This window comes from Labrus mixtus, chromosome 20, assembly GCF_963584025.1.
Source record: "Labrus mixtus chromosome 20, fLabMix1.1, whole genome shotgun sequence".
In the NCBI taxonomy this organism is placed as follows: Eukaryota; Metazoa; Chordata; class Actinopteri; order Labriformes; family Labridae; genus Labrus; species Labrus mixtus.
Window position 1 is genome coordinate 15,875,543 of NC_083631.1, and position 27,753 is coordinate 15,903,295.

At 41.6% G+C, this 27,753-nt stretch overlaps 1 protein-coding gene across 1 annotated transcript; it reads left to right on the forward strand.

Annotated features, from left to right (window-relative positions):
* Window positions 1-710: 710 nt before the first annotated feature.
* Window positions 711-27,547, forward strand: ngfra (nerve growth factor receptor a (TNFR superfamily, member 16)). The gene is made up of 6 exons (XM_061065475.1): window positions 711-1,196; window positions 3,929-4,094; window positions 10,941-11,303; window positions 19,234-19,477; window positions 20,919-21,124; window positions 25,471-27,547. The coding sequence occupies exons 1-6, from the start codon at window positions 1,158-1,160 to the stop codon at window positions 25,521-25,523; spliced, it is 1,071 nt and encodes a 356-aa protein (XP_060921458.1). The 5' UTR covers window positions 711-1,157; the 3' UTR covers window positions 25,524-27,547.
* The last annotated feature ends 206 nt before the right edge of the window (window positions 27,548-27,753 follow it).

The following is a 27,753-nucleotide window of genomic DNA, read 5'->3' on the forward strand; positions in this document are numbered from 1 at the left end:
TAATAACTTGCTTCCTGCCTCATTTACATAATGTGGAAAAGAAAAGACTATCAGAAACACATGTGAAGAAAATGCAAACCAGCTTGACAACACCATAAACTTGATTAAGCGCAGCCTTTGGCACGGTGTCAACAGCAATTACAAATAAGATTAAAAGGAAGACATGTACATTATGTGTGGCAAAAAAAAGTGGACAATAGAGTTCATTGAATTGAATTAATTGAAAAATATGTGGACACTGATATGTCATTTTAAAAGGTGTATGCATTAATCTGCTGGAGTAACTTCAGGAGTGTGAGAAGGCATTTCAAGGGGAAGGGTGTTCCCCAAACAATTGCCACAAAAATGTAATGCACATACTGATGCTGCAGTGACATTTCCCACAAGTGGGACAAACTTGATAAACAGCTGCACAAATTGGAGTGTCTGCATACTTTTGGCCACATTGTTATAATATAGAGTGATTTGAAGAGAGTGTAATGCTGCTACATGTGTCAGACATTACTGTTTGCAATGAGCGTAAATTATTTGAATGTCACCCTTTTTGGATTGCATCAGACCTCACGTGAGATTAAAGCAGTGTGTGTGTGTGTGTGTGTGTGTTTGTGTGTATGTGTGTGTATGTGTGTGTGTGTGTGTGTGTGTGTGTGTGTGTGTGTGTGTGTGTGTGTGTGTGTGTGTGTTAGGAGAGAGAGAGGAGCAGGTTGTATAGTCTTACTGCAGGAGTATCAGGGCTAATAAACAGGAGGGTGGACGTGCCCCCCTCTCTCTCCTCTCCTCTTCTCTCGCCTCCTCCGCAGTGCACTTGCAGCTGAGCAGCACTCCGGACAGGACGGTCTCCTCCCCCCTCCTCTTCTGCCTCCTCTTCTTATTCCTCTTCTTTTTTTTTGTTGTTGTTTTTTTTTGTTATCTATGTGTGGTACTGCTGAGGGGTGCACCTTCAGTCGCATCTCACTCCGGTGTGAGGGTCCCGTATACGAACGGACGCGTGACGGGTGAGGACTCATTGATAAAAATCCACGCCGCTGGGATTAAAATGAGCACTCCTGCTGCGCGGCTCTCCTCCACCTCCTCCTCCTCCTGCTCTGCCTCCTCCACATAGCGCTGCTTTCTCTGCACAAGATCTGATTTTATGAGACTCCAGCAGGCGACGCAGGATGACTACTACAGTATCGCTGGTGGTTTTGTGCGCTCTGGTGAGTAATCTGTACAGTAACTCATGCGCGCGTGCCGTGATATACACAGCTTTATCACTCTGTTGAAACTGCAGCTTTGAAATATGCCATGCACTTTGCGATATTATTTTCCTTAAAAATGTGTTTGCTGTACCTTGTTTTATGTAGGATACTGATAAGTTAGAAATCCAGCTGGAACTTTTGTAGTAAGTTTTTCCTGACTTAAATTCCCTAACATTCATTTTTAACCCTTTAGTGATGTATGTGATATTTCCACGACATCATAAACGTCGTCAAAATGCGCAGTAGGCTATAAGTGCCGTAGTGTTCCCCACTAAAAATTGTAATATTAAAGGACTAATATGCCATTTATTTTTGCAGCTGTGGCTTAACCTCAATTACAGACTTGCAATAGATATTTCACATGTTTTTTTTTTAAATCCACCTTAAGCTTTACCTATGTGTGCATACTGTACAAACATACCTCCCTTGTGGGTTTCAACCAGGAAGAACAACTAACACAGCCCTGCTCCTTGCATCTGGAAAATTAAGATTTCTGCTTCCTATTGGGCTGCATCCAGTAATCCAGAAAAGGTCTGCTAGCAGAAAACTTGGCCAGACACTTTAATGACTTTAAGTTATGCATTTTAATTTGTTGAGTCCAAAAGATTAGAGATAAAGACGATCAGCATATTAAAAGTAAATTGATCCATTAAATTCTTATCAAAAATGAGCCTGGCTTTATTTTGACAATGAGGCTCATCTGAAAATGTGAAAAAAAGATGATAACAGAGGACAGAGTGCGATAAGGCACAGAGCTGAGTGCAAACCCTCTTGGTACTCTGGTATGTCCACAGCAGCTGGTCTAATGGGGCTGTGCAGCACTCAGTCATCATGTGAACAGCCTCGGAGAGAGGGGACACTCTGTTATGACAGCTGTTTTTAAGGGTGGCAGTGGTCAGGTGCTCTTTGGTAGAATTACATTTAGAAATAAACTCACAAATTGGCCGTGAAATTGGGAAGAGGGTGAACCAAGCATATCACAGCTGGGTCACTGTATGTTTTTTTTTTTTGTGAGTGTATATGCATGTTGAACCCTTTTGCCTGCTGAATTTGCCATTCATCTGTTTGAGCTGAGTGAAATTCCAGGGAGATGTCACAGGAAAGGGAGTAGACGCAGTAGTCAGGGACATGAATCCTTCCCTCGCAGATACTAGAGGGAACCCCTTTGAGATTTTGGGCTGCTTCAGAAGTTCATTTTTGCAGATAAAAAGGAGACTTTAGCTCTGATGAAATGCTTAAATAAAACTTGAGGTTTTTTTTGTCAGAAATCATGACAAGACTAAGCCTTGAGCGTAACATGTGAAGCAGGAGAAATAGGGGCAATATTGAAAACGAGGAGCGAGAACAAGAGGCAGAGAGAGGGAGAGCTGCTGGCTGCACTCTACATCTGTTTCTGAATGAAAGCAGCGACAGCACAGAGAGGGAAGGAGGGGTGGAGAGGAGCAGGGGAGGGATGAATGAGAACGATAGAAAAGATTGAACTGATGTTTCAGCAAATGTAAGTGGAAATGAGCTTTTGTCGGTTACATAATAAGAGCCACAGGACATAGTGTATTCCAGTATGATGATTTTCTTTGTTCTATACAGTTTGCGGGTTTGAATTCTTTTTTCTTTTTTTTTTTCTACATTGCTGTGAAACACAAGTGGTCTCAGTTCTGTTGCGTGGTTTTTATATCAGAATGAGCCGAGAAAATGCAAACAGGAAAGAGGGAGAGGAAGAAGGTTATTAGTGGAGATAAGACAATTTGAAAATATATAAAATGTAAATGCAAGAAACTAAATCGGGTATAACAATACTTTACTGTCAGGATGAAAGAGAAACAAACAGCAACTGCAATTGTATTTACAGTCTGCAGGTATTTTGGGTGATAAAACGTGTATAGAAATGCTAATTAGGATGGAGCTGTGGAAGAGTCTTTTTATCTAAAAGATGAAAACATTACTTTAGGACTTCAGCTGAGTTGGAAAAAAATGTTTTTGTAGTTGGGTACCCTTGCCCCATCTGGGTCCCCGTAGTACTGTAAAAAAAACAGCAAGTCCCCATGAAGTAACTATTTAAGTTTACAAGGTTGGAGTGTCCCCCCCCCCAGGAACAAATGCGACCGAGTCACTGTGATGCTTTTTTTTTTACAAGGTCCATCATTTTTACCTGTCCTTGCAGTGGTTTCTAGGGAGATGTCGGTTTTCTTTTAGCATTTTGAGTTACAGTCCTCAAAAACCTAGAAAAACAAGCTTGTGTGTGTGTGTGTGTGTGTGTGTGTGTGTGTGTGTGTGTGTGTGTGTAAACCAACGATTAGAAGCAGAGGTTCACAGCCATCCCCAGTTTAAGACAGTAATTAGGACAGGCATGTGTATAATGTCGTGAGCACATGATTTTATGGTAACTGCCTCGGCTGGAGCGTGTCATAAGTTTACTATTAGAGCTGATGTGCCTTCGGGGCAGCTAATAGGGCAGTTTAGACAGTTTAGATAAAGGTGGAGACAACATGATTTATGATGACTGCTGATAGCGGTTGGATTGAAGGAACAGGTTCTGCACCTGGAAGCCATTTCCATCAATTTGTTTTGCCGTGTAGGTTTAAGTCATTGTGGCCCTGTGCCTTGTGTGTGTTTGTGTGAAAGTTTGCTCTGCCTGTGAGTGTTTGCATGCGCTCCTCTAAAGTACTGTGCCTCTGTCCCCGCTGTGCCAGGTGGCGTTAGTGTTGGCATCTAAGACGGAACGGGCTGTGCTTCTGCAGCCCTGTGACAGTGGCCAGTACACGGCCGGTGGGGAATGCTGCGAGCAGTGTCCACCTGGAGAGGGAGTGGTGAAGAAATGCGGCGCTACACAGACGGTCTGCTCCCAGTGTTTGGACAGTGAGTACACATTTGTCATGGTTCACATCTAATACACTGAACTGACCACATCAAGTTTATATATTCTACAGAAAAAAACACAAGGCTTTCAACTAAATAGTTTATGATCCATCAGTGAACCATTATGCTGCTCTGCTGTGAATGGGATTGACTGTGATAAACACTCAACAATTAAATTAAAATAAAATTACATTTATTTCTGTTAGCATGTTAATGGAACTTGCTATTATGTGTTAGCATCAAGCTAAGTAACTAAGATGTACATCCCAGTCCACCTGTGAGAAATGATGCCCTCCCTTGGAGATTAATGCATCAGTTGTCTTACATTTATTCAGGTAAAGTATTTTTTTTAAATAACTGCTTGTATCTGATCTATAATATTAATAGTGGTATTTTGTTATAAATTGGGTGTTATTTAATTCACATTGTTAAAATTCAACAATGGCTTTTGGGAGGAAAATAGTGGTTTCAAAAACATAGTAAGTCTTCTTTGGTACCAACATTTGTCACTTTCATGCTTTGAGCTTTTTTGAGGCATTTTATTTTGAAGGTTTTGCTGCCCTCCTCGTTGGTGGTGTTCAAAGAACAGAAAACACATCAGCGACATGTCTTTTCCACAAACATTATCCACAAACCTCCCTGCCAGCAATTTTCGTCTTTGGTAAAAATGTGGTTCAAATGAAATCTGCTCACAATCTGTCTGACAATCTGTTTTCGATTTAATTGATTTGGGTGAAGTAAGCTGAAACAGATTCAAAGAGGAACTTTTAACTCTAAATTGCCGAATCCTGACTTTGCAGGAACTCTGTTTCCTAAAATGTGTTGAATTTTAACTGGATTACATTCAATGTGGAGACGATCAAATACAGTATGAGCAATGATGCACAGATGCAAAACTACATGTCATCAGCAGAATTACACACACTACACACACTACACACACTACACACACACACACACACACACACACACACTTGTATACTAGTGCAACTTTCGGTATTTGGATCTTCTCTTTTTACACATCCACTCCATTTTGTTTGCTTATTAGTAGTCACTTGGCTCTGAATTCTGAACACAAAAAGAATACTGACACCAAAATACAATCTTATTATCCAATTTGTATGGAGTGTCTACTTTGCCTTTATAAAGTGTCTGGAGAAATAAAGCAGGAATTCATATGTTTGATGCTTGTAAGTGGGTCCAAATGTGTTCGCTTACGGCTCTGCTCAGGCTGCGAACCATTAGCACTCACTCTATAGACCCGAGCTGGGAGAGGTGCCAACACTGCAACATCCCGAAAAAAAAGAAAAAGGAGAAGAAGAAGAGCAAATGTTCCAAGCAATAGTGCTCTGCTTAATCCCATGGTATTTTTGGTGACCTGTTCCTGCAGCTCTCCTTGCCCTTTAAGGTCTTGGTGTTATGTCAGATTTCTAAGTAAACGTCAAAGTGCGGGTCACAATCATGGCTGCATAGGTCAGGAGGGACAAGACAACTGTATCACACTCTGCAGCGGTACCTTTCCTTAACCTTTAAGTTCACAGGTTCAGTTTGAAAGTTTGACCGACACCTAGCAGAACGTTTATTCATAGACAAATATCACATATTAACAAAGACAACAACCCTCTCTTGCGTCAAGTAAAGGCACCAATAATCAACTTTACCTTATTTTGTGGTAACCTATTAAACAGCCTGGAAAAGGCTGGCAGAAATTCTGTTTGTACAAAGACAACTGATACTGTGATTGTCATTGAACTTCTTTGCAAAACAGATGTTAATCTTTGTGTTGTGTTACGTTGTTAAGAATCTAAAGACTGGATGATTTCACCCCTTTGAAGCTTTTTACTCTTTGCCTCTGGGAACTTTAGAGCTGCAGCAACGGGGCACAGGGGGGGGGGGGGGGACAGGGAGCCAATTCGCTACATCTAGAGTGAGACTGTGCCACAGGGTACGAAACAAAAAAAAAAACCTGCGAGACCAAAGCAGGTCCAGGTGTAAAAGTAAGAGAGAAATCAGAGAGGACTTTTGCCTTGGAGTTGTTAAAAATCCAATCACACCAACAGCTGCAGAGTGAGTAGAGTAATTAATACTCATCCTTGAACATCACTTATGATTGTGTGCTGCAGGAAATTGGTTGATATAAAGGCGCCAGGAGAAACTCGTTACAGCTTCACAATCGTCTGGACTTTATATTTGGCTTGAAGTCATAAGCACTTTGTTTTGTCGTATTTGTGCTGTAAACAGTGGCAGGTGATGTGCAGAAGGTAACCTGCAGCTCCATTTCTCTGTAATGTTTCTCATGACTGCACTTCTGATGAGTATTTGTTTCATTCACTCTCCCAAACCCCCCACCCGTCCACACCAGCAAATCCATCCAACTCTTGTCGTGTCTCCTCTTTTCTTCTTCTCCTATACTCGCTCCTGTCAGCCAGATTCCCCTGAACCCCTTTTCTCCCTCCTCCCCCTCCCTATTCCTATGACTCATCGTCTGTATTAGCGGATAAAATGGTATTAGAGAGCCAGGCACCAAAGGGCACTATCTGCTCATTCATCATGCATTCTGTTACATCAGTGCATCTTCACTCATTTGATCCAGCTAATTAAACCATATTGAAAAGCCTATTGTGCGTCTAACAGTGAACAATTATCCTGCTCTGCTGTACAGGAACGGTATTCACCACTGATAAACACTCAACAATTAAGCTCAAATACCCAGGAGGTTGCATTGAATTTACCAACGTGAATGTATTTTCAATGGTTTCAATCTTGTCTTTGTTTCAGCAGATAAAATCTTAATGTACCTGGGGACCTGAGGAGCAAATACACACAAAAAAAGGTCTTAGTTGGATATATGTGGAAGTGAGAGGCTGAAACTCTGACCTTACCTGAAAAGCTAAGACATATAAATACATTTACATTTTTTAAAGTGCAGAAATCAATAATTGAATAGTGGGATTCAACACATCCATTTCCTGTTTCATGGTAAATATGGTTGAATCTTTATTTAAGACCCCCCTTAGTCACCACTTCCGGTGAGTGTAACTCCCCCATCACCACAAGCCTTGCTTGGGACGAGTGCCAGCATCAGCAGTGCTGAAATATTTATCAGTCTCCTCCTCTTTTCTCTGCCGTCATGGGAGACAAGACAACCAGACCTGCCTCACTTAGGGAACCATCCAGAAAAAAAACTCTCCCCCAAAAAATGATTGAAGATCAAGAGTAAAAGCCGAACAATGCAGCGTTTAAGAGGAGTACCATTAGACTGGATTGCGAGTCACTGGGGATTTAAAAGAGGATGGAAAGTAGAATCACAGCCTCGTTTGACGAGGACTGAAACAGTGTCAAGAATCGCTTCCAACGTTGGATCAAGAGGGATGTAGAAACGGGAAATGGAGATTTTACCCTGGCAGGTCTTCAGTGGCAATGGCAGACAACCAGAAGTTCAGTGCAGGATACAAAGAACAGCTTTGCTCCTTTGGTCTCCTAATAATAGCTTTGGTTATATCCTAACACACCTGTTTCAAATCAGCCAGGAAGCTAAGTGGACCAATGAGGCAGGGCGATAATTGCACACAAAAATGTTGCATGTTTAAAAAGGCAAATAAAACCGTGATCAGCAGAACACAGTCAGTATAGTGCAATGACAAAAATGGTGTTTCTGCAGAAACCTAGAACGTGGCACTACATGGAGTGGGAGTGATGGCCATCCCTTACTAAAAGCTTACACCTGAAGTGCTGATTGTGGAGATCATGGGGCAGTTTCAAGGCCGTCCACAGCTACATTATTGATGACACTAATGGTGGCGAAACACATCAGTGTTTTAAGGGGGGGGGTCTTAAGGGGGCTGAGGTGGCACATTTTAAGTGCATCATCTTTCCTTTGCACAAACATGTCTTCCTTGACCAATGGCCTTTTTTTTACTGCTGAACATGGAAAGTGATCGCTAGGATGCACTGGTCATCGCTCAATTGGGGACAATTAGAGAAAGAGTCATCATTTATTAAAGAAGACACTCTCCAACTGATTCTTGATGACCTTTTACATTCTTTTTTTAGCCCCAAGTTGAAAGCGCTGACACATAAATCACACACACAAAAACCTCTAACACACACACACACACACACACACACACACACACTCCTCTCCCGTTCCTGTTGAGTGCTCAGTGCATATGGTCACATTTAGACATGTTTACACACAAGGACTGCAAAGGGGCTCATGCATGCGAGTTAAAATTAGCGAGGAAGCCAGTGTGCTGCGAGATAATTGAAATGAATGAGCACAGATTTACCGGTTGAGCCTGACTGCAAAAAAAAACAAAAAAAACAAGAGCTTTCTGCTCACAAATTCAAATAACCATTTAAGTCTAAGGTCTGTTATTTGTCAGTTCAGTCAGTGTCATCATCCTCTTTCGCTTCTGCCTCCAGACAGTAATAAGAGCAAGGGGTGTTGACAGATTGAGAAAAGAATAACATTGAGTCTGACTGTGTGTGTGCATATCCAAGACGGAAACTCAACTCACTTACATCCCTGACCTTTCCCCTGTCAGTTGTACCTCAGCACTTCCTCAACACTTTGATCTCTCATTCACGTTTTCTACAGCAGACCACCCTCAAAGTTTGTGTTTCCGATCCAGTCAGAGACTAATCCAAGCAAAGCATATGCCATCTTCTTAGTTCCTCTCTACCTCTGTATCATTCCCTCCTTCTGCTCCCTTCAGGCTGCCTGTACAATGTGACATCCTTCATCCACGGCATTAGCTGCGCTGCCGTTTACAAGGTGTTTAGGGCTTCGGTCTGTGCCAGTGTTTGTCAAAGCCGTTTACGTTGCAAAGCAAGTGCTGGGACATTGCTGTGGGGCTTTTCACACTCACAATATGGTGTATCTCAACACATTATCCACCAAGCAGCTCTCTTAAAAAACACTCACTATCAGACATGTGCCAATGCAGATAAGAGTTGCGCAAAGAGTTCCACACATCCACACAGTTTTTTTACAACTCCACCCAGTCCCAATGATTTATCACAGAGGAGGTTTAACCAGTATTGACTTGCTGCATGCTTCACTTTGTGAAACAGACATTTGCTGGTGTTTATTTAACAGTGTACAGTGCTGTTTCATCACACGATCTTGTTTCATAATCACATTTTTTCCATGCTGGCTGCCTACTTCCTGCTACACTTTGTGAAACTGCTCTTGTCTGCTCTTGTTGAAAGCAGCAAGGAGTAAAACAAATTGAGTTGTTTATGTCTGAACTGCAGCTCTTTCTAGTTGACCGTTCTCATGGTAGGCATGCTACAAGAAAAGCAAAATGGGATTTGATGAAATGTGAATCTGCCTCCGTGGTGAACCCATAACTGTACAGTTCTATTTCTTTCTTGTCTGCCTCTTCCTCCAAACACATTCTAAGACACACAATCACACGCACGCACACACGCACACACAAACACACATGCAACCCCCGCTCCCCCTTATATTATGCATAATTCAGCAAGCATCCAGTTATCTGAAAATAATTCTCTATGAACATGCAATATTAATAGATTACTTTGGGCCCTTTGGACCTTAGTTTAATCCTCCTGATGCAAACATTCCTGGAGAGCAAATTTGATGTGTCTGAAGTAGGTAATTGAAAAGCACAAGGTGATTACTCAGCTAGCTTAAGAGTTAGCCAGTTAAGCTAACTCATAAGTAAGCTGGCTGGCTAACAAACAATCTATAATCAAATTAGTTATATTTTTTAAATAGCCTGAAAGCTAATACATCTTTACACTGACTAGATATGGATAGGTTTTTCCTATGGAAAATGAAAGAGCTTGGTGTTAACTTAGCTCAAGCAGCAACCTTGGGAGTTTAAATGAAGCTAGTGATGAAGTGAAAGAAAAATGCAGTTTATGCCTGTTTTAACAGAAGAAATTAACAGATTTACAGACTGGTTCAGAAAATGGTTTTCATCTCTATTGCTCATTTTTTAATTAGTGAAAATGTAAGATGGGATGAACTTTTTTTTTATAACTCATTGGCTTGGATCATATCAAGGCCAAGAGTTATGCATTCATTTGCATGAATTTGGGCATGACTGATTTGATTGACAGGCAGGCACCTTGTAGCTGTTTGCCAGGACCCTTTAGGTCTGCCTCAGCTCCACCTCTGTTCTTGCCGCTCGAGTGAATGACCCATAGGTAGAGTCAGTATTTCAAATAGCAACCAACATTGCTGGGCTTCATAACTCCTCTTGAGACACCAATGGGTAAAGTCACTGAGACTTTGTCCATGTTTAATAAAGTGAATGGTGTAGCTCTGTCTGTCTTTAAGTAAAAAAAAATACCCTGTATAAATCCATCCTTGCACATCAAGTATGATATTGAAATATTTATCAACTATGAATTAGGAGTTTATCACTCACTGTAAAGCCTTTAAGTACACTCAAGTAATTGCCTGGTCACTTTTAAACACCATTTTTTATGATCTCTGTGCCCGTGTTACCATGTTGATGCACCTGCACTTCCTCCTTGTATGACTGGGATTAAAGCAGTTTACTCCATGCAGCACAGACACATTGAGATCGATATCATAATGAGCGCAGTAGGCTTTTGACTCGCTCCAACACAAGAGCACCTTTCTTGTCCCGGAGCACAAATCACTAAGAGCCCAATGGATCAATGTGTCCTCCCTTCTAATGAATGTGCAGTAAACATGATTAATGTCATTAGACGCACTGTTTATCCCTCTGTTTATCTCCTCGTATTTCCTGCTCTCTCCATCGTCTAACCTCCTTTGCTCTTTGCCCCTTCTCTCATTTCCTCCTTCTCACTTTTGTGTCTCTTCTTCTGTCCCCACATCTGCAGGTGAAACTTTCTCAGAGAACTACAGTCACACAGAACAGTGCTCGCCCTGCACGCAGTGCATCGGCCTGATGCGGATGGAGACGCCTTGCACCGACTCCAACGATGCCATCTGCATCTGCAACTACAACTACTTCTTCAGCTCGATATCGGGCCAATGCGAGTCATGCACGGTGTGCCCTGCAGGCCAGGGTGTGTTTGCTCACTGCGAACACAACCACGATACAGTGTGTGAGGAGTGTGTGGACGATACCTACTCTGACCGGGAAAGCTACCTCGATCCCTGCCTGCCCTGCACCATCTGTGACGAGGAAACGGAGAAACAGCTGGCTGAATGCACACCAACCAGTGACTCTGTCTGTCACAGTAAGTCTGCTACACATACAGGTCGCTTTCATACCTTTAGAACAGGAAAGCATTTGCCAAAGAGATACAATTTTGGGGACCAAAATGATGCATCATCAGTTTGACCATGACTCACAGGAAAAATTTAAACTTGATCTAAAGAGATTGTCAGTTGACCATAAAAAACTATCAATTTCATTTCTAAAGAATAATGCCAACCAAGTTATCTTGCTTTTTTCCATTTTATTCGATGAAAGATGAAACTCAAAATAATTGGTACTCGAACTATTGGCTGGATAAAAAAAGTGATTTTGATATGTTGCCTCGGCTTGGATTTGAAATCTGAGATAGTAAAGCAAGTAATGCAACTCCTTACTGCAAATGACAGGATTACTTATTTTCAATGATGGCCACAACAAGCTCATAAAGAACAGATGGTTATTGTCATAATTGTTTGAGCATGCAAATGGACCTTATCTGTCATATATAATGCATTACAACAGGAAACAGGAATACAAACCACAGCTCCTTGTACTTTATCATGATGGGATATTTTCTTTTGTAATGTGGTAACTACATGTAACTTAATTGTGAGATTACAATATAGTTTCTAAACTAGTTTTCTTTTTGACTTTCTGATGGAGAAGGTCACACATCGAGCTTTCATAACTTTATGTTTAGTTTATTTCTGGTTCCATAGTGCTTCCTGGATGCTGGGAATTTCAAAGCGCCGCCGCAGCCGTCATTTAGATCACAGTTGGAGGTCAGGCTTTTAAATGGCAGGAAGTTAAAAGCTTTAGCATCAAAAGGTCAAAGACTATACTGCAGTGTCAACACTTAGAAAAGGAATAACCTGCTCCCCCACAACGAGAAGGCGTCATACAACAGGAGGAGCAGAGTGAAGCTCCTTGTATCCAACAGTAGAAGTCAGCGTGCAACCAAGGAAGCTGTAAATTTTCTCAGCCAGATGAGGCATGAAATCCACATCATCAGGGGGCAACACGGCTCAAATCTGGGAGGAGAAATGTCTTTGGTTAGGATTGGGGTTTTTCTTAATCAAATTTTCTTGTCCTCTTTGGAAAGGGCACTAGTTAAAGATGAAGTTTGTCGTCTACAGTCCTTTCCTTCCATGTTGATGTTTTAATGCAAATTTTGAACAAAGAGGCTTTTATGTAATGGGGTTGATTAAATGCATCTATGAAAGCGTTTAATAGCAGGAGCACTTTCTAATGCAGGGCCTTCTATTGATCTCCTGAGTGCATACCATTTTATAATGAACACGGCTGGTGGCTTTTGGTATAAATGTTAGGTTTGGACTTGAGCTGTCTTTTTCCTTACTGGCAAGTATTTGGATTTGCCTAGTTAATGAACCATAAGAATCTGTCAACACCCTGTTATAGTACAGTGGCTGTGGTAGCGCCACAGGGTATAAATGCCTCTTTTAATGGACTGTAAGAGCACAGAGCGTAGGGGAAATGAACTGGGGAGAGACAAGAGTAGGAAAGGTAGATGAGGTTGAGGAAGGGCTAATAATAATAGTAGAAGATGACTTTCAACATGTTCTTCCATGAGCACCATCAAAGGTGCAACATTTTGATTTTCACCAATAAAATCACCATAGTAATTTTAACACCACCAAGACCTTTGAAATATTGGCCCCAATGATGGAAAATGTATTTTTTGCCCACACTGAAATTTTTCAACCACTGTTGGATGGCTTCAAGAATACATAGCAACCTCGGTATGAATGTTCATAACTGTAGTGATCCCAACTCGTGCGCCAGTTAGCCAGCGTTAGCATGTTAACTCTATCAACGCAGATGAATAACATGGTAACCTGCTTCAGATCAGCATGTTATATTGTCACTACAAGCATATTAACATATCTATATTTTTTTCATTTTCTCCAACAGAGTTCTGTCTAGTCTCTAAATGCAGATTTTACCAAATATTTTTACCCAAACCATGATAATTATTTGAAGCTAACCTAGAAGTGTCAAGCTTAGCTAAAAATTCATGTAAGTCAAAGTCAGTTGCATTGCATGGAAAAGACGTTGATTTCGCCTAATAAATAAATAATTCAAACTTACACTGAAAATTGTCTAAAATACTGCTGACAGATGTCCCTAAGGCAAACTCTGAGGCAACGATTACTTACCAATCACAATTCCACATAAAAAAATGAGACCATGAACAAATGTTTGCACAGGACAATGTACAAATGGTCCATGCTCCGCTTAATGATATTTGTTGTACCATATACAGATAAAAAACATCACTGATCAATCATTCAGTTTAATGTTGCATTAAGTCTGAAGTTGGAAGCTCTTTAGAATCTTGTGATACTGGTAGCATATTAGCACACCAGGCATCAGTTTGTGAAATTTTACAGATGACAGTTTCCCTGATTTTTGCAAACTCTGCCTCTTTGTTTCATCAAACTCAAAAGTCCACATAGACATAACCAAGACACTACACTGTCCTTTGGTGTACTTTGGACAAGTCTTAAACTGGTCCTTGGCAGTGATAAAGCAAAGTCCATTCAGAAGCACCAATGAGGTTCATGACCAGACTGGCAGCCATGAAAAAAAATTGCTCCCTATGCCCCCTTAAACACCCAGAATATCCACAGTTTTCCAGACTTATCTGATGTACAGTAGGCCACAATACCCTCTTTTGCTGCCCATTTAACGCCCACCCATGCAGCTGGTCTCACCTCTGACCCTCCTTGTCCTGACCAATACAGTTGTAGCAGCAGCGATGACTATGACTGCATATGGCACGATAAGGAAATCCATTTGAATGGGTAGCCCTGTCGTCTAGCACCATTGGGCCTGTGGGTAATGGTCACATGTGGTGGTGATGATGGTTCCAGGCCCTCCATGGTGGTCTTTGCTGGCTTTGCATACAGATACGTGTTTAGCAGCAAATAGGAAGCTGTCTCGCTGGAATTCTCATCCTGTTTGTGCATCTTTTATGTGAGGAAAATCATTTTTTAATCCTATCCCCCTGTCCTTTCTTCCCATGATGAGAAAATATACGATTAAGTTATTTTCAAATCCCAAAATCCCCACCTCATAGCCAGCTGTCACCAAGTGTCAATTACATGAAACAATGACAGAGACGGAAAGAAAGTGAGGGAGAGAAAAAAATCATGAAAACAGAAAAAGAGAGAGAGAGAGAGAGAGCTGCAGCATATGTGCTGTGCTGGTATTCTATGCCGATGGGTCGATATGAGTCCTGGGATTTCTTCTGCTCATGCTCAGGTTTCGCTGAGTGACCTCTATGAGCACCCACACTCAACTGCAGGACACACACACACACACACACACACACACACACACACACACACACAGACACTCTGAAAAGCCAAGTCTTCTAGAGCCAGCACACAAACACCCTTTATGGGCATCCAAAATCAATACAGCTGATAGCACATGCACGCTCTCTCACCGTGCCAAGTGTGCTTTAGCTTCAACATTTTTCATTAAACTTCGGACACCACACATGTGTGAAATGCTTTGATGTGAAATTGAAAACACCTCCTGCATCTTTAATTGAAGGTCTCGGTCTGCTCGGACTCGCGAGAGCTTTACAGAAAGGTGCTGTTCAGGCTCAAGTTGAGATGATTTGCATTTAACGTGAAGTGTTGAGCGTCTGTTTGAGTGTTTGTCCTCGGGAACAAGAGAGGGGAAGATTAAAAAAGCAGATACAGGCCGACTCTCTTCTCTTCATTGCGCCGCTCATCAACCTCTCTCCCCCTTCCCCTTCCTTCCTCTCATCATTTGCTCCCTCTATATCTTCCCACAGTGGCCCTGGAGTGGCTGGGCGACAGAGTGGTGGAAGGTGGCCAGTGTGCATTCAGCGCCTTCACCGCTGCAGTATAATTACTCCTGCTAATCAGAGCACTTTACAGCAGCTTCTCTGTTCATCTGTACCCCTCCTCACTCTCTCCTAACACTCTGCCTCTCTGTCCGTCCCCCCTCCCCTACTTCCCGCTCTTCCTATTAACCCTCCCGAACTGAAGACAGAGCGCTCACTTGAATAATTTGTACGTGTGTGTTTGATGGATGTGTGCACGTCAGGCGATAAACACAGAGGAAGATTGAGATAGAGGCTGAGCGGGGACAGAGGGAGAGTGTTTGGCAGCTGATAAAGAGGTCATTGTACATGCACTGCGCCTGATAGTTGCTCATCTCCACCCTTAAATGGCAGCCGCCAAGACATCAACCTCTGCACAAGACCCTGGGGTTAACTTCACCATAAAGACCTCAATGGCTCATAAAAATGAAGTCCCCACCCCCCCCTTTCAGTCCACACACGGCTAATAAACACATCTCCCCTGCATACACAGCCCCACGCTTGTAAAATCCCGGGCTAGTTTTATTTTGTTTCATGAGTGTTTTAAAACCACTGAATGAAAAATGAAATTGTTAAAGCTCCACCGTTGCCTCTAAGCTCTCATTCTGTTTGCAACTGAGGTATGCAAGCCTCTGGAGCCCAAAGGTTTATCCTTTGGTCTGCAGCCAGTCGTGTTTTCTGCATCAGCACAGAGAAATGGAGGAAAAGAGGGGGAGTGAAAGTAAAGATGTATAAAAGTAAAGTATACTCAAGCTTTAGCTGCTCTCTGTGTGGATATAAAGTGACTTGATGTGACGCATTCTCTTGGACAGCTGTCATCTTGGATCAGAATTAAAGTAACAATGTAAATCAAGACCTAAGGTGAATGTATATATCTGCACAAAAGAAAGGGACTTTAGTAATGCACAAAAGAAAGGGACTTTAGTAATGCACAGAAGAAAGGGACTTTAGTAATGCACAAAAGAAAGGGACTTTAGTAATGCACAAAAGGCTGTGTAAGATTCTAGGCTGACTATTTGCACACTTTCAGTTCCACACCTCTGATGCACAATTTATTATATTTGCTAGCTCGAGTTGCATCGCTAACACTATTAGCCAACACTGCTTTTGCTGGATGATGTATGGCTGAGCTAAGGAAACCTGACTACATCCCAGGAAAGGTCAAGAAATGCATGTAATACAGACACCCGTGTTCCACTCCTCTGACCGCTCCCTTCCTTTTAGACAGATCTGAATCAATAGCACCGCCTGAAATAGACCTCTGCATTATTTTGGTGTTTCTAAGTATGGCTCGCACATGTGCTGTGTTTTTCTATCCATGAAAGATAGTCTCTATCATTTCAGTAAACCAATCGCCCCTAACCCCCGGGGGTTAGGATTGCCCCGTCATCGGCTTACAGACATGCAGACCAAGTGGACTCCAATCGGCCAACAGAACTTTTTTTTCTAACATGTCCACATAAGTTACCCATCAAGGTCCCATTGGACTATTATAGCGTGTCTAAATTATGCAACAAATCAATTCTGGGAAACGTGACTATCTGCCATGTCAGTGAAAAGGGAATACATGTGTAGAAAGCCTTGACTGTGATGGTCCACTGGGTTTGTGTTTTCTTCTTCTGGACATACATCACAGTCATACCAATCAGTTTTGTACCCCAAAATCCTTCATTTAAAGAAAAACGCTCTGTTTTCGGTTGGACAAATGACAATGGGACTGTCTGTTTAGTATTAAAGTTCATAGTCAATAAAGGCGTGGTTAAGTAATAGCAGAAATATGGACATAATCCAAAAACAAAAATTGGACAACAGCTAATTAAAGCAAAGATAATTACAGTTTTGTGGTTGGAAACAGGTTTTTTAATTTGCAGATTTAGAAATGTATGTCTTTTTGTTTTATGCTGGCCCCAAAATAAATTGTTGCTGAGGGGAAAATAACCAATACATTAAAGTACAGTGTCAGCTGTTTTTTTTAAAACTTTATTCCACATTAGAGTACTTGCACTAAAAAACGTTTGACAGGCGGTGCAGTCTGTGGATTATCCAGAGAAACCAGGATATTATTTCTGGAAAGACACACTGTTCTTGAATTATTAAAATGTAATTTTTCAATGCCGCGAGTAGCACAAATGAAACTGTATTCACCTCGAGTGATGTAAGAGATGAATTTGACAAACCCTGTAGTAATGATGTCATTGAAGTCAGGGGAGAAAACATGAAGTAGGGAACAATCGGCTATGGTTTAATATATTTAGTGCATGGCTTGTTCAGTGAGTATAGCCTATTGAAGGCATAGTGAATAAGTAAATATGCTGTGTCAGCAATAAAAAGTGAAATCCATAGTGGCAAGCAGTTAGTAAGCTGATTTCTGATTGCTGCATTCACCATATTGTGATTGTCCATCATACTCATTAATTTAGTTAATACCCCTAAAAAACAGAGGACTTTGAAAGTAGGACAACCCTTGAAGTATTTGGGATAGAATGTCCATGTCTTTGGCCTTGAAGGAAGCCCAAGGGTCTTCACAGGGTTAATCCTGTGAGCGCAAGTATGGAGCTAATGAGGAGCAGCCTGAGGTCCTGAAGGGAATAAAAGGCTCAAGTCTGAACCAGAGCTTGTACTCTCCACCCCTACCAGGCTGTGAGTTTAGAAGAGTTTTACTTTTGGCTGGAAAGGCCTGCTGTACTGTCCCCTCAGGGGAGAAATAATCTACAGACAACTCTCTGAGCTTTTCTACCATCTGACAGAATCACAGCAACGTTTCTCATGGGGCTTTTCCAAACAGACGCTTAGTATGTCAGGACTCCTGGAAAGACTTGATGGATAAACTGGGTTTCAGGACAAGTCATGTCCATCAGAGTGGGCATGGCGCTGCTGCGTCATGGGAAATTACACTGACTCATTAATAGAGCCTTCAAACAAACCGGAAATAAGACAATTTATGAAAATGAGTCTTATTTCCAGGCATTGCTATGAGAGAAACCAGACCCTTCCAGTAGCACAGAGCCTTCCTGCCTCTCTGGCCTCAGCAAAGGCTATACTCAAAAGTGATGACCTCCCTAAAGCCCTGGACTTTGTTCTACATGGATCCATATGGCCTTAATGTCATGCAATGTGCAGAGATCAGATAGATGTGGACCTTGTGAGAAGAGACCTGGCGTGCAGGGCTCAGGCCTGGTGTGGGGGGGGGGCTGGTGGGTCGACAGCTATTTCCCCCCCCGCCTTGTTGAGGAACATTCTTTTTCATTCTGTACACAGCAACTCAGGCAGAAACCATCTGCCAATCAGAAACAGCTGCTGCATGTGTGCAGTGTATCTGACATCTGGTTGGGGACTTGGTGACTACACTTTCAGCCAAACAAGCTCTCAGAGATTAGATATCATGTCTTCCTTTTCAGTCATGCTAGCGGCTCTTTAGATGTCACATTTGGTCTGTCGCTTTACTCTGGACCGGAATATCTCAACAACCTCTTGGTGGATTAAAGTTTGGTAGACATGTTCCTCAATAAGAACTGTACTGATCGCCTGACATTCATGTTTGTTTATGGTGTCATTTTAAACTGAATGTCCCAAAATCTTTTGATGAATTGTGCTACATTTAAAGTATTTTTCAGATCCTTAAACACAATTCCTCTTTTTTATGTCTTAATATCTATTTGTTAAATACTTTGGTTTGACCTAAATAATTGATAAAAACTCAATTTCAGCATGCTTACACATCAAACTAAAAAACTAAAAAAATATACTAGGCAGCAGCCAGTGGGGGAAAATTAGACGTACATTTACGAGCACAATTTTGTTGGATGGTGATTTCTTGGTTAGGCTCAGTAAGAACATGTGATTGTCTTGGAGAAATTTATAAAGAATTCTTTGGGTTAGAAAGTAAAATGTATGACGTTACTTGTAGTGGAGAACTTCTAAAAACACAGAGAACAGCAGATTGTTACCTTTGTCATGTTAGAATATTAGCGCATCACTGGAAAGAAGTACAGCCTCACAGAGCTGCTAGCATTGTTGTCTACTTTCTTTCTTACTCACATTGGTGTGTTTCTTTTCTCACAAATGCTCTCTTCATTTCCTTCCTATACAGATCCTCTGATTCCTACATATTTTGGTCCGACAGACATGGATCCATCTCCACCCTCATTTACCAATTACTTCCTCCCTGGCTCTGACAGTCCGATTCCAGGAGCAGAGACAACCACCTCCAGCGCTGGCTCTCCTCGCTTCCTCGGTCACGGGCTCAACGAAAACCTCATCCCCATCTACTGCTCCATCGTGGCTGCTGTGGTGGTGGGCCTGGTGGGCCTAGTGGCCTACGTTGTTTTTAAGAGGTCAGTTTGTAGAAAACAACAAGAAGAAAAGCTGCTTTGTGGTTAAAGACATTAGCACAATTGGGTTTTGCACCTCAATCACAATACAATCTAGGGCAAAGAGCGTGAACAGTGATGGTGATGGAGATGGTGGTGTTGGATAGATGTTTCCCCGAGGCAAAAAATAATGGTTGTAAGGTGGTTGGTGGTATATTCAGGCCTTTAAAAGAGGATTTGACCCAGATCTAGAAAATGTACTCATCCGAATGGACCACAATTTGTGTTTTTTAAAGAAAAAAAACCATAATGCATTACAGAGCTCACACAAACACAAAGATATACAACCAGACAAGAAAGCACTCCAGACAGATACAAGGCTGGGCTAAAACACATGAAGCAAGTAAACAACCTCATTAGTTGCAGAGCTGATTGTTTAAAAAGTGCCAAGTAGGGCAAATTCAAGTGCAAGATGAGTCGGCAGAGTCACGCACACATCTGGCTGCTCTTGATTTACTTATTACCAGGCACATACAGACTGTAAAATATATTTATTAATTAGTGGTACTTAGAGTTGTATACTCTGCTTTACCATTCAATAACTCTTGAATATTTTATTAATTTATTCATGAGTCTTTTATCTTCTTAAGAGCAGCAACATTTTACGAGCATACTTTATTACATTTCTCTATCTCAGGCAGCACATTCAGTTTAAAATGATGATTTCATTTTTTTTTTCTAGTAAATTCTTAAACAACAGGTCCCAGATGAAACATAATTGAAAACATAAAAACACAAGTGAAAACATTAAAGCAAATTATGAAATAAGAGTTTTTGATGAAAACATAAATAAAACATGACTTTCAGAATTTTGAGCTGGTGAGTGTTGATTTTGCTGCTTAAATGACACACTCATTTGCAAATGATATGTAGCTTTGGGCTAAATGTTACGTCAGTCAGCTAGCTAATTAAGTAAGTACATTATAAAACACTGAATTAAACAATAATTGAAAGGGCATGGAATATCTTTATGGCTTACAGTACGTTTTGGTTAAAAGAGATTGATTTCACACGCTAAGATGCAACTCTAACTTGTACTTGAATTAAAGCTAATTTAGGTAGCTGTAACTTTATCTATCATAACTCCACAAGTTACAACATACTGTAATGTCTCCAGCTAAGTGAAAAAAAGTTGCTCAAATCTTATTGGCAAACTACACAGTATTACACTAAACTCCCAGCCAAAAGCTAAGCATCCCAAGTTATAAAAAAAAGTTCGACCCACATATTTGTTCATATTTTCAAACAGTGTGTTTTCCTTTTGGATGTAAGGGTGACGCTACATGTGATGCTATTGCTGGTAATGATGGCTGGCGAAAGCCGAGTGTAGGCTTTCCACATCCAATGAATTCATTTATTGGATTGTTTCTACCTCTAACATGCCACATCACTGCCATCTTTACAGGTGGAACAGCTGCAAGCAGAACAAGCAGGCAGCTAATAACCGCGCGGCTACGAACAACCAGATGGTGACGCCGGAGGGAGAGAAGCTGCACAGCGACAGCGGCATCTCAGTCGACAGTCAGAGTCTGCAGGAGCATCAGCAGCAGCAGCAAGCCCAGGCCGAAGTCCAGGCTCAACCTGCACGCTCTCACACACAGGAACAGATAGGTAAGCCTTAAACTCACTCACAACTTTATTGAAGTTTTCTGTTGGGTTTTCCTGCGTATGTTTACCACGTTGTTTAGCTATCCCAGGAAAACTTAATGCAATAAAATACTGATCTTCCAAGTCCACTAATTGGGCACCTAGTCGTTGTTACTGACTTACTAATATTTATCTCAGAAACTCTTTGAAAATTGAAGGCACTCATCCAAGTACAAGCACATTCCTCCTCCACACCGTTGTATTGCAGCTGCCACAGAAAATCATTTTTGATCACTTCAAGACCCAATGCCCAGACTTTGAGAACAATATGTGATGGTTTCCCAACTTTGTGCAAGCAGTTCCCTCCACAGCAAACCCACATTTCTGTGGTCTGAGATCAAAAACTATTTATCACCTCGGAGTAAGACGAGTATGCCAAATGCAGAATCTGTAGGTGAGGATGACACTCACATATGATGTGTTGTACTCCAGGAATGTCGAGATTAGTAATGTGAGGCCCTACAGTAAGATGAACGTGAGAAAGGTACTGAACACGAAACATATTTTGCTTGAATTCTCACAGTGTGTTTGTCTGTATGCCTCCTTATCACTAGTTTTGACGCTCAAATATTCAGTGCTGACAGTCAGTCATTTGACACACTTTCTATCTAAGCCTACGCTACATATATAAACTGCATGTATAAGGGAGGTATGTAACTGCATATGTTTGCTCCTTATCTTTACTTGTCTTACTAGTCTTCTTTACCTATGTTTGTCCCGCTGACTCGTGAAGTATTTCTGGTATATGACTGTAAGGCTGACTTTGCCTAACAGTATCTTAGTCTGGCAAGCCTGACAAAATTGAAAAGGTTTTGCAGGATTAACTCAGAAGATCAGGTCTGGCTTGATGGGATAAAACTAATATTATGCACTTGTGCACAACTGATCTATTATAAAGCAATTTACATCAGGCTTAATTCACTTCTTTTAATGCAGTGCATTAAGAGAGAGAACCCCTGTTTAGTTTTTTTTTTCTTCAAGTAACCGACATGAGCAACCTCTTTTATTCAGTCATATATTTTTATTAAGATATATTTTTTCAAATAGTCAACAAATCCCATGAGTAGACAAAATCAAAAATCTTTACTTGCGTCGTTGGATTTATTTTCTCATGTGATAAAATTATATATCAGCAGCATGGCCCTTCAAACTGCAGCAACTTCAACATAAACATAAAGAAGTTTTAACCATCATTTTTCGAGACGTATCCTCCTTTATGTCATCCCCTGTGCCCTTGATATTAAAAAAAAAGACCTGCTGGTCAAATCCATCCGTATCATATATCACTTCCTTTCAATCTTTTTGCAACACTGAGCACAGACAATGATGCTCTATCCATGGTGGGGAATCTGTAGAGAATGGCTACAAAAAAGAGGATAACCTTTAAACAGCTTGGAGAATAAAAGCAAGTGCTGCAGGAATGAAATGTGACCCCTGTAAAGCAGTGCACCTTCCTTTAATACTCAAATAGCACTTACATTAAAGAGATGAAACCTTGATTCTCACTCGATCTATACTCATAAAGCTGAGAGGCTTTTTACTTGAAGAAGAAGTCTCAAGTTCAGTCGTGATCTTGTTATTCATTCAGACATTCATGCCTCTCTCCAAGACTTTGTGTCTGAGTATCCCATATATTTGCCTTCTAGTTTTATTGTGAATCATAGCAAAGCCTAAAAATGGTTTTACAAGGATAACAATGTGCTTAAAAGCCAAACAGCTGATAAATCCCCCCTTGAACAATACCCACCACTGCGTCTTTTCTGGGATACCCATTACATTCTAATGAGGCTTGGGAAAAGCTTACTTTGTATTTGTGTTTTTTTAGTCCATTCTTCTCAACAAATGCAGTCCCCGCTGCCTGTCGAAGAAAAGAAGGAATTTCTTTTTGAGGAACAGCTTTGGATCAGTTCAAAGAGAGGATGACTGCCCCAGTAACCCTGATGTCTTTTTAACTGATTGGCTCATTAGAAGGTGTTATGAGACAGCATCCAGGCCTGGTCTCGCTGCATTTCAAAATCTGATCCAGCGTCAGTATTTAGGATGTGCTAATTGGCATTAGCACTGCGTGCGGGTGTGGAAGCCATTAAAAAGGAAGCGAATGCTCTTGACTTCAAACTTGGAGTGTTAAAATACGCGAGAGGGTGAGAATATGCGCCATAAATCCTCTGTAATCGCAGGGGGTTTCCTGTTTCCAACGAACCATATTTTACTGGCGACTGAAATAATGGGAACACCTCCAGTGAAAACAAGTCAAATAAGCCTTTAAAAAGAGAAACAGAGCAGTGCAAATGTCTCGTGTTTTGACTGACAACACTCAGAGAGGGTATTCCCTGCATGAGTCACTGCTGCAGGGTAGGAGTTTCGACATAAAGGGCGCTCGACCTCATTTCTGTCTGCTCATCTCCATTAAAAAGCACGATCTATCTGTGAAGCTCCGCTCTGCCCCCTCCTCCCCCTCCCCTAAAACCCTCTTTTGCCGCTTGCTCCCCCCTCTGAATCGTGCATATTGAATGAGTTTAAAATTTTAACAAAACTCTAAACCCCTCTCTCACCAGCACCCATCCCTGCATCCCTGCCCTGTGTTTGACCTCACAGTCAACACAATCTGGAGTCAAGGCGAAAAAATCTACTGAAAAAAAGATCAGCAGCTGAAGTAGAGTCCTGAATATACATACTAAGAGTTGATTTTCATTAGCATGCAATGTAAAATCAGTAGATTTTCTTCTAAAAGCCACAGTGAAGTGATGCTAAAAATAAGCCGAGTTGAAAACCCTGAGGGAGGATGTCCTTATTAAAAGACTACAATCAACTATCGAGGGGTTTCTGCTTAGTGTTGCTGAGTACTCTTGATTCTGGTCTAAAGCCTGAGGGATCTACAGGAGCTCAATAGTATTTCCCAGTGTGTAACATTATCCAGCAGCAAGTTACAGTAATAACATAGCCCAGTCACATAATGAATCACTAATGAAGTTTCAGTAATGTTGGATAGATGACTTTGATGTCTTCCTCACATATAAGCAGGACAGTATAAGATGTCACAACACAATTGTTATGACACAACGACATTAGCCCTTGGGATTTCACTTCATTCATTTAATGGTGATACAACTTTTGGTTTTTGGATGGATAGACTCTCCAACTGTAGACATATCATTTTAGTTTCAACCCCAATCAACCTTTTAGAAAGATTTATCATGGCTTAGGGTCCAATCAGGATTGCCTGAAGGTGCTGAATTAAAAAGAGAGAAGAAGAAAGAGGACGCTGTAACAAAGCTCTGCAATGATTGGGAGTTCACGTTACAGAGAATTGAACTGGTTCAGTGAGCAACAGCTTGTAGTGATTTTTCAGATGAGGTTGGACTCTATAAAACACTTGATAGCCATGTGGCCATTATTATTCATGCTTCCTTAAGAATGGGGTACAATGCAAGCACATAGAAACAGCTGCACTGGAGGTGGAAACAAAGGTGCAAATCATTGTGCATATGGCTGCACATTTGTGCGATGCAGATGGCTTTGCACTGGCCAGCATCAGTGTCGCTCTGCTCTTTTTCACTGGTGATGCCTGCAGAGTGTCAGATTAAACAGAGAGAGAAGAGCACTAGGGACTGCGGCCTTCACTGGATAGAATCAATGAGGAAAGAAATACTAAGCCGAGTGTCAGGGAATAGCAAACTAAGAGTATTTTAGAGCAGAAAAAAAATGTGGGAGTTAAAGTGTTTTTTTGGAACAGGAAACTAATGGAAACAGAGGAAGGGTATGACGTGAGCCGACAAAAGAATCCTCCTTTCTAAAGCTTTAAAATAACTCTCTTGTACTACACTCTTCTGGCACAAGATGCATGTATAAAGGCAAGAATACACCCACTAGGCAAGGGGGTCCTCTCAGAAACGCCTTTGCATTCCCCCAGCGTTTCCATGGATTCTCTCAATTGACAACAGGTTAAGAGGTTTGTGGGAAAAGAGAGTTTCTCTCCCATCCTCATCCGGCTAATGACTCCAGTTTAACAGGTTTGGATGAGTGAGTGACACCACAGGGCCCCCTGCAGGGAAAAGCATGATCATTCCTGTTTTTCCTATACTAAGGGACTTAAGGTATATTGGTATATGCTGGAAAAGGAAGCTTGGTTGAAAGATATAGTAAATGAATCATAAACTAATTTTGGTCTTCTTCAGTGAGAAAAAGTGAGAATATGCAAAAGGTTCAAGTAAAAAAAAAAAATCACCCTTTACTGATTTAAATATCACAGCAAATCACCTGTCTTCTTCCAGACAACCTGACATATTTCTTTTTCCTCATTCTCTCTGCAGTGGTGAGGGTCGATGGTGGCCCCCAGCCTGACACGCCACCCCCTGAAGTCTGAGGAGAGAGAAGAGGAGACATCAGAGCTGAAAACAGGGAGAGGAGAGTTGGGACTTGACAGTGGACCAAAAAAAACGAAAGCAGGGGGGAGGGGCACATGGGAATGTAAAACTGATCTCCAGTTCACATCTGAAGTGGCCACAGAGAAAATCTTTTGACTTTGAAAGCCTCCCAGCACCTTTGGACCGCAGTCTGACTCTTCATCCCTGCATACAGAGTCCAAATCTACCCATCAGTGTGCCTGGACACAAACTGTACGGCAATATCAATCTGTACCAATGTCACTGCACATACATAATCATACAAAATGCCAGTGCATCTCGTATTAAATGAGAGTATCTAATATTCCCACTAACTGCCAATTTAGCATCCCCAAACCCTGCCTAATCCTGCCATTTCCCCTCTACTTCCATGATCACTAGCCATGAAACGAATGTGCCTGAAATGGAAGTAGGCAGACAGGTTCTTTATGATCTCCCCTTTCTTTCCTATGTGCATCAGAAATACTTTTCTCTCTTCCTCTGTGGTGCCCCACTCTCAGTTAATCCCTCATCTCCATCCGAAGGATCCTATCCATTAGACCCCCGCCGTTGTCTGCGATACAAAAAGCAGCGGGGGAGGCGTGAGTCAACCCCAAGTTCTTCTGTAGTTTCTTGTTCTTTTTCATTATTTAACGGACACATTTCATGGCACGTTGTCTCGAAGAGTGTTTGCGTCAATGTTTGAGATTGGCAGCTCAGGCTGAGGCAAGTGACTCATATCTGGGAAGAAAGGTCAATTGCTGCGTAGCCCTCTTGGTAATCAACTATTTTTTTCTCTTTTTCCTGCACTTTCTCTTTTCCCTTGGCTGAAATAGACCTCTTCACAGTGGCTCCAGGGATTGTATTTCAGTAATTTCATGCTTATAATGTAACACGGCTCCGGTTGGTGGTGCATTACTTTCATTTTGTGGCTTCAGTTACATGGCTGATTCAGCAGGGTGCTTCCTCGGCTCTCCGTGGAGCCTGGACGGGCAACATAAGAGAAACATCTCCTGGGCTGTGGAGCTCTGCTGAGTCACTGTGATGGGTTGAGATGCAAGCTGTGACGTCATTGGTGACCCAGTATAGAGCTGCTACATAAACAGACGCTTTAATGAATTTGGTGGGGGAAAAAATGCCCAAAGTCCCATCTGTCATGCCTTACACTTGCCGAGTGGGAAAATTGGGACACCCCTCAGAGGCAAACTCTTCACTATCCTCCACTCACCGACAGCACCACCCTCTACATACTCACTCTTACACTTACACACAGCTCTGATCGAGCCTGATAAACAGTCCTGAGGCGCTAATGTACCAGCCGCGCTTGAATCCATCAACACAAGGCCCATTAGAGAGACGTCCTGACAGGCAGGTAGTAATTACCTCAGGGTTTCAGCTTCTTTACCCTTTGCTCTTCTCAGCTCAGACACAGCTCATCGGGGGTAATGCTGTGGTCAACAGAGGGCTGACATGGCCCTATTTGAAGACGCAACATGACATTACAGATCCCTTCTCCAAGCCTCAGGCCGGTGACATTTAATATACCGCCACGGTGGTATAAAAGCACTTAGAAGTATAGCTGGGTGACACTTTTTTTTTATCACAAAGAATGTCTTTTATGTTGACCCCCTACTACTTGCAGTAACTGTAAAAGCATAGATATCTTGTATAGAAGCATATTGGAGTTACGCTTGACTGCACTGCTTTAGCATCCATTCCTACAGGGGCACGTGCTTTCTCAGGGTCCCAATTTTTGTGATTTGACAAAAAAATTAGAGTATTTCTGTAAACGTCCTGTAAAGTTTAAATAGACTAGGCAGGTAGACAGGTACATACATGAAGCGGCTGTAGAGTAAAAAAGCTGTTAAAAGGTACAGTTTAATGTGTGTATTTGATTGTATTGATTAAGGCACTGATGAATCAGAATGGGTTTGAAATTTTAGGGAATTCATTTTCTTTCCAACACTTACATGAGAAAATCAAGCAGCAACTTCCAGGCTGAGAATGAAGCAAACGAAGCAGGTTATAAAAACTGCAGTTCCTCTAGTGGTCACTTGAGGCTCGATCCAAAAGGGACTGAACCTCGTTGGGCCCCATGTTAAAATGCCCAACGTAAAAGCAGAATAAAAAATTTTAACAGCCTGGTTAAAAAAAAAAAACCAAGTCAGAAAACAACATTGGTTTTGGCAGCTTATGAATTCAGGCGCAGAA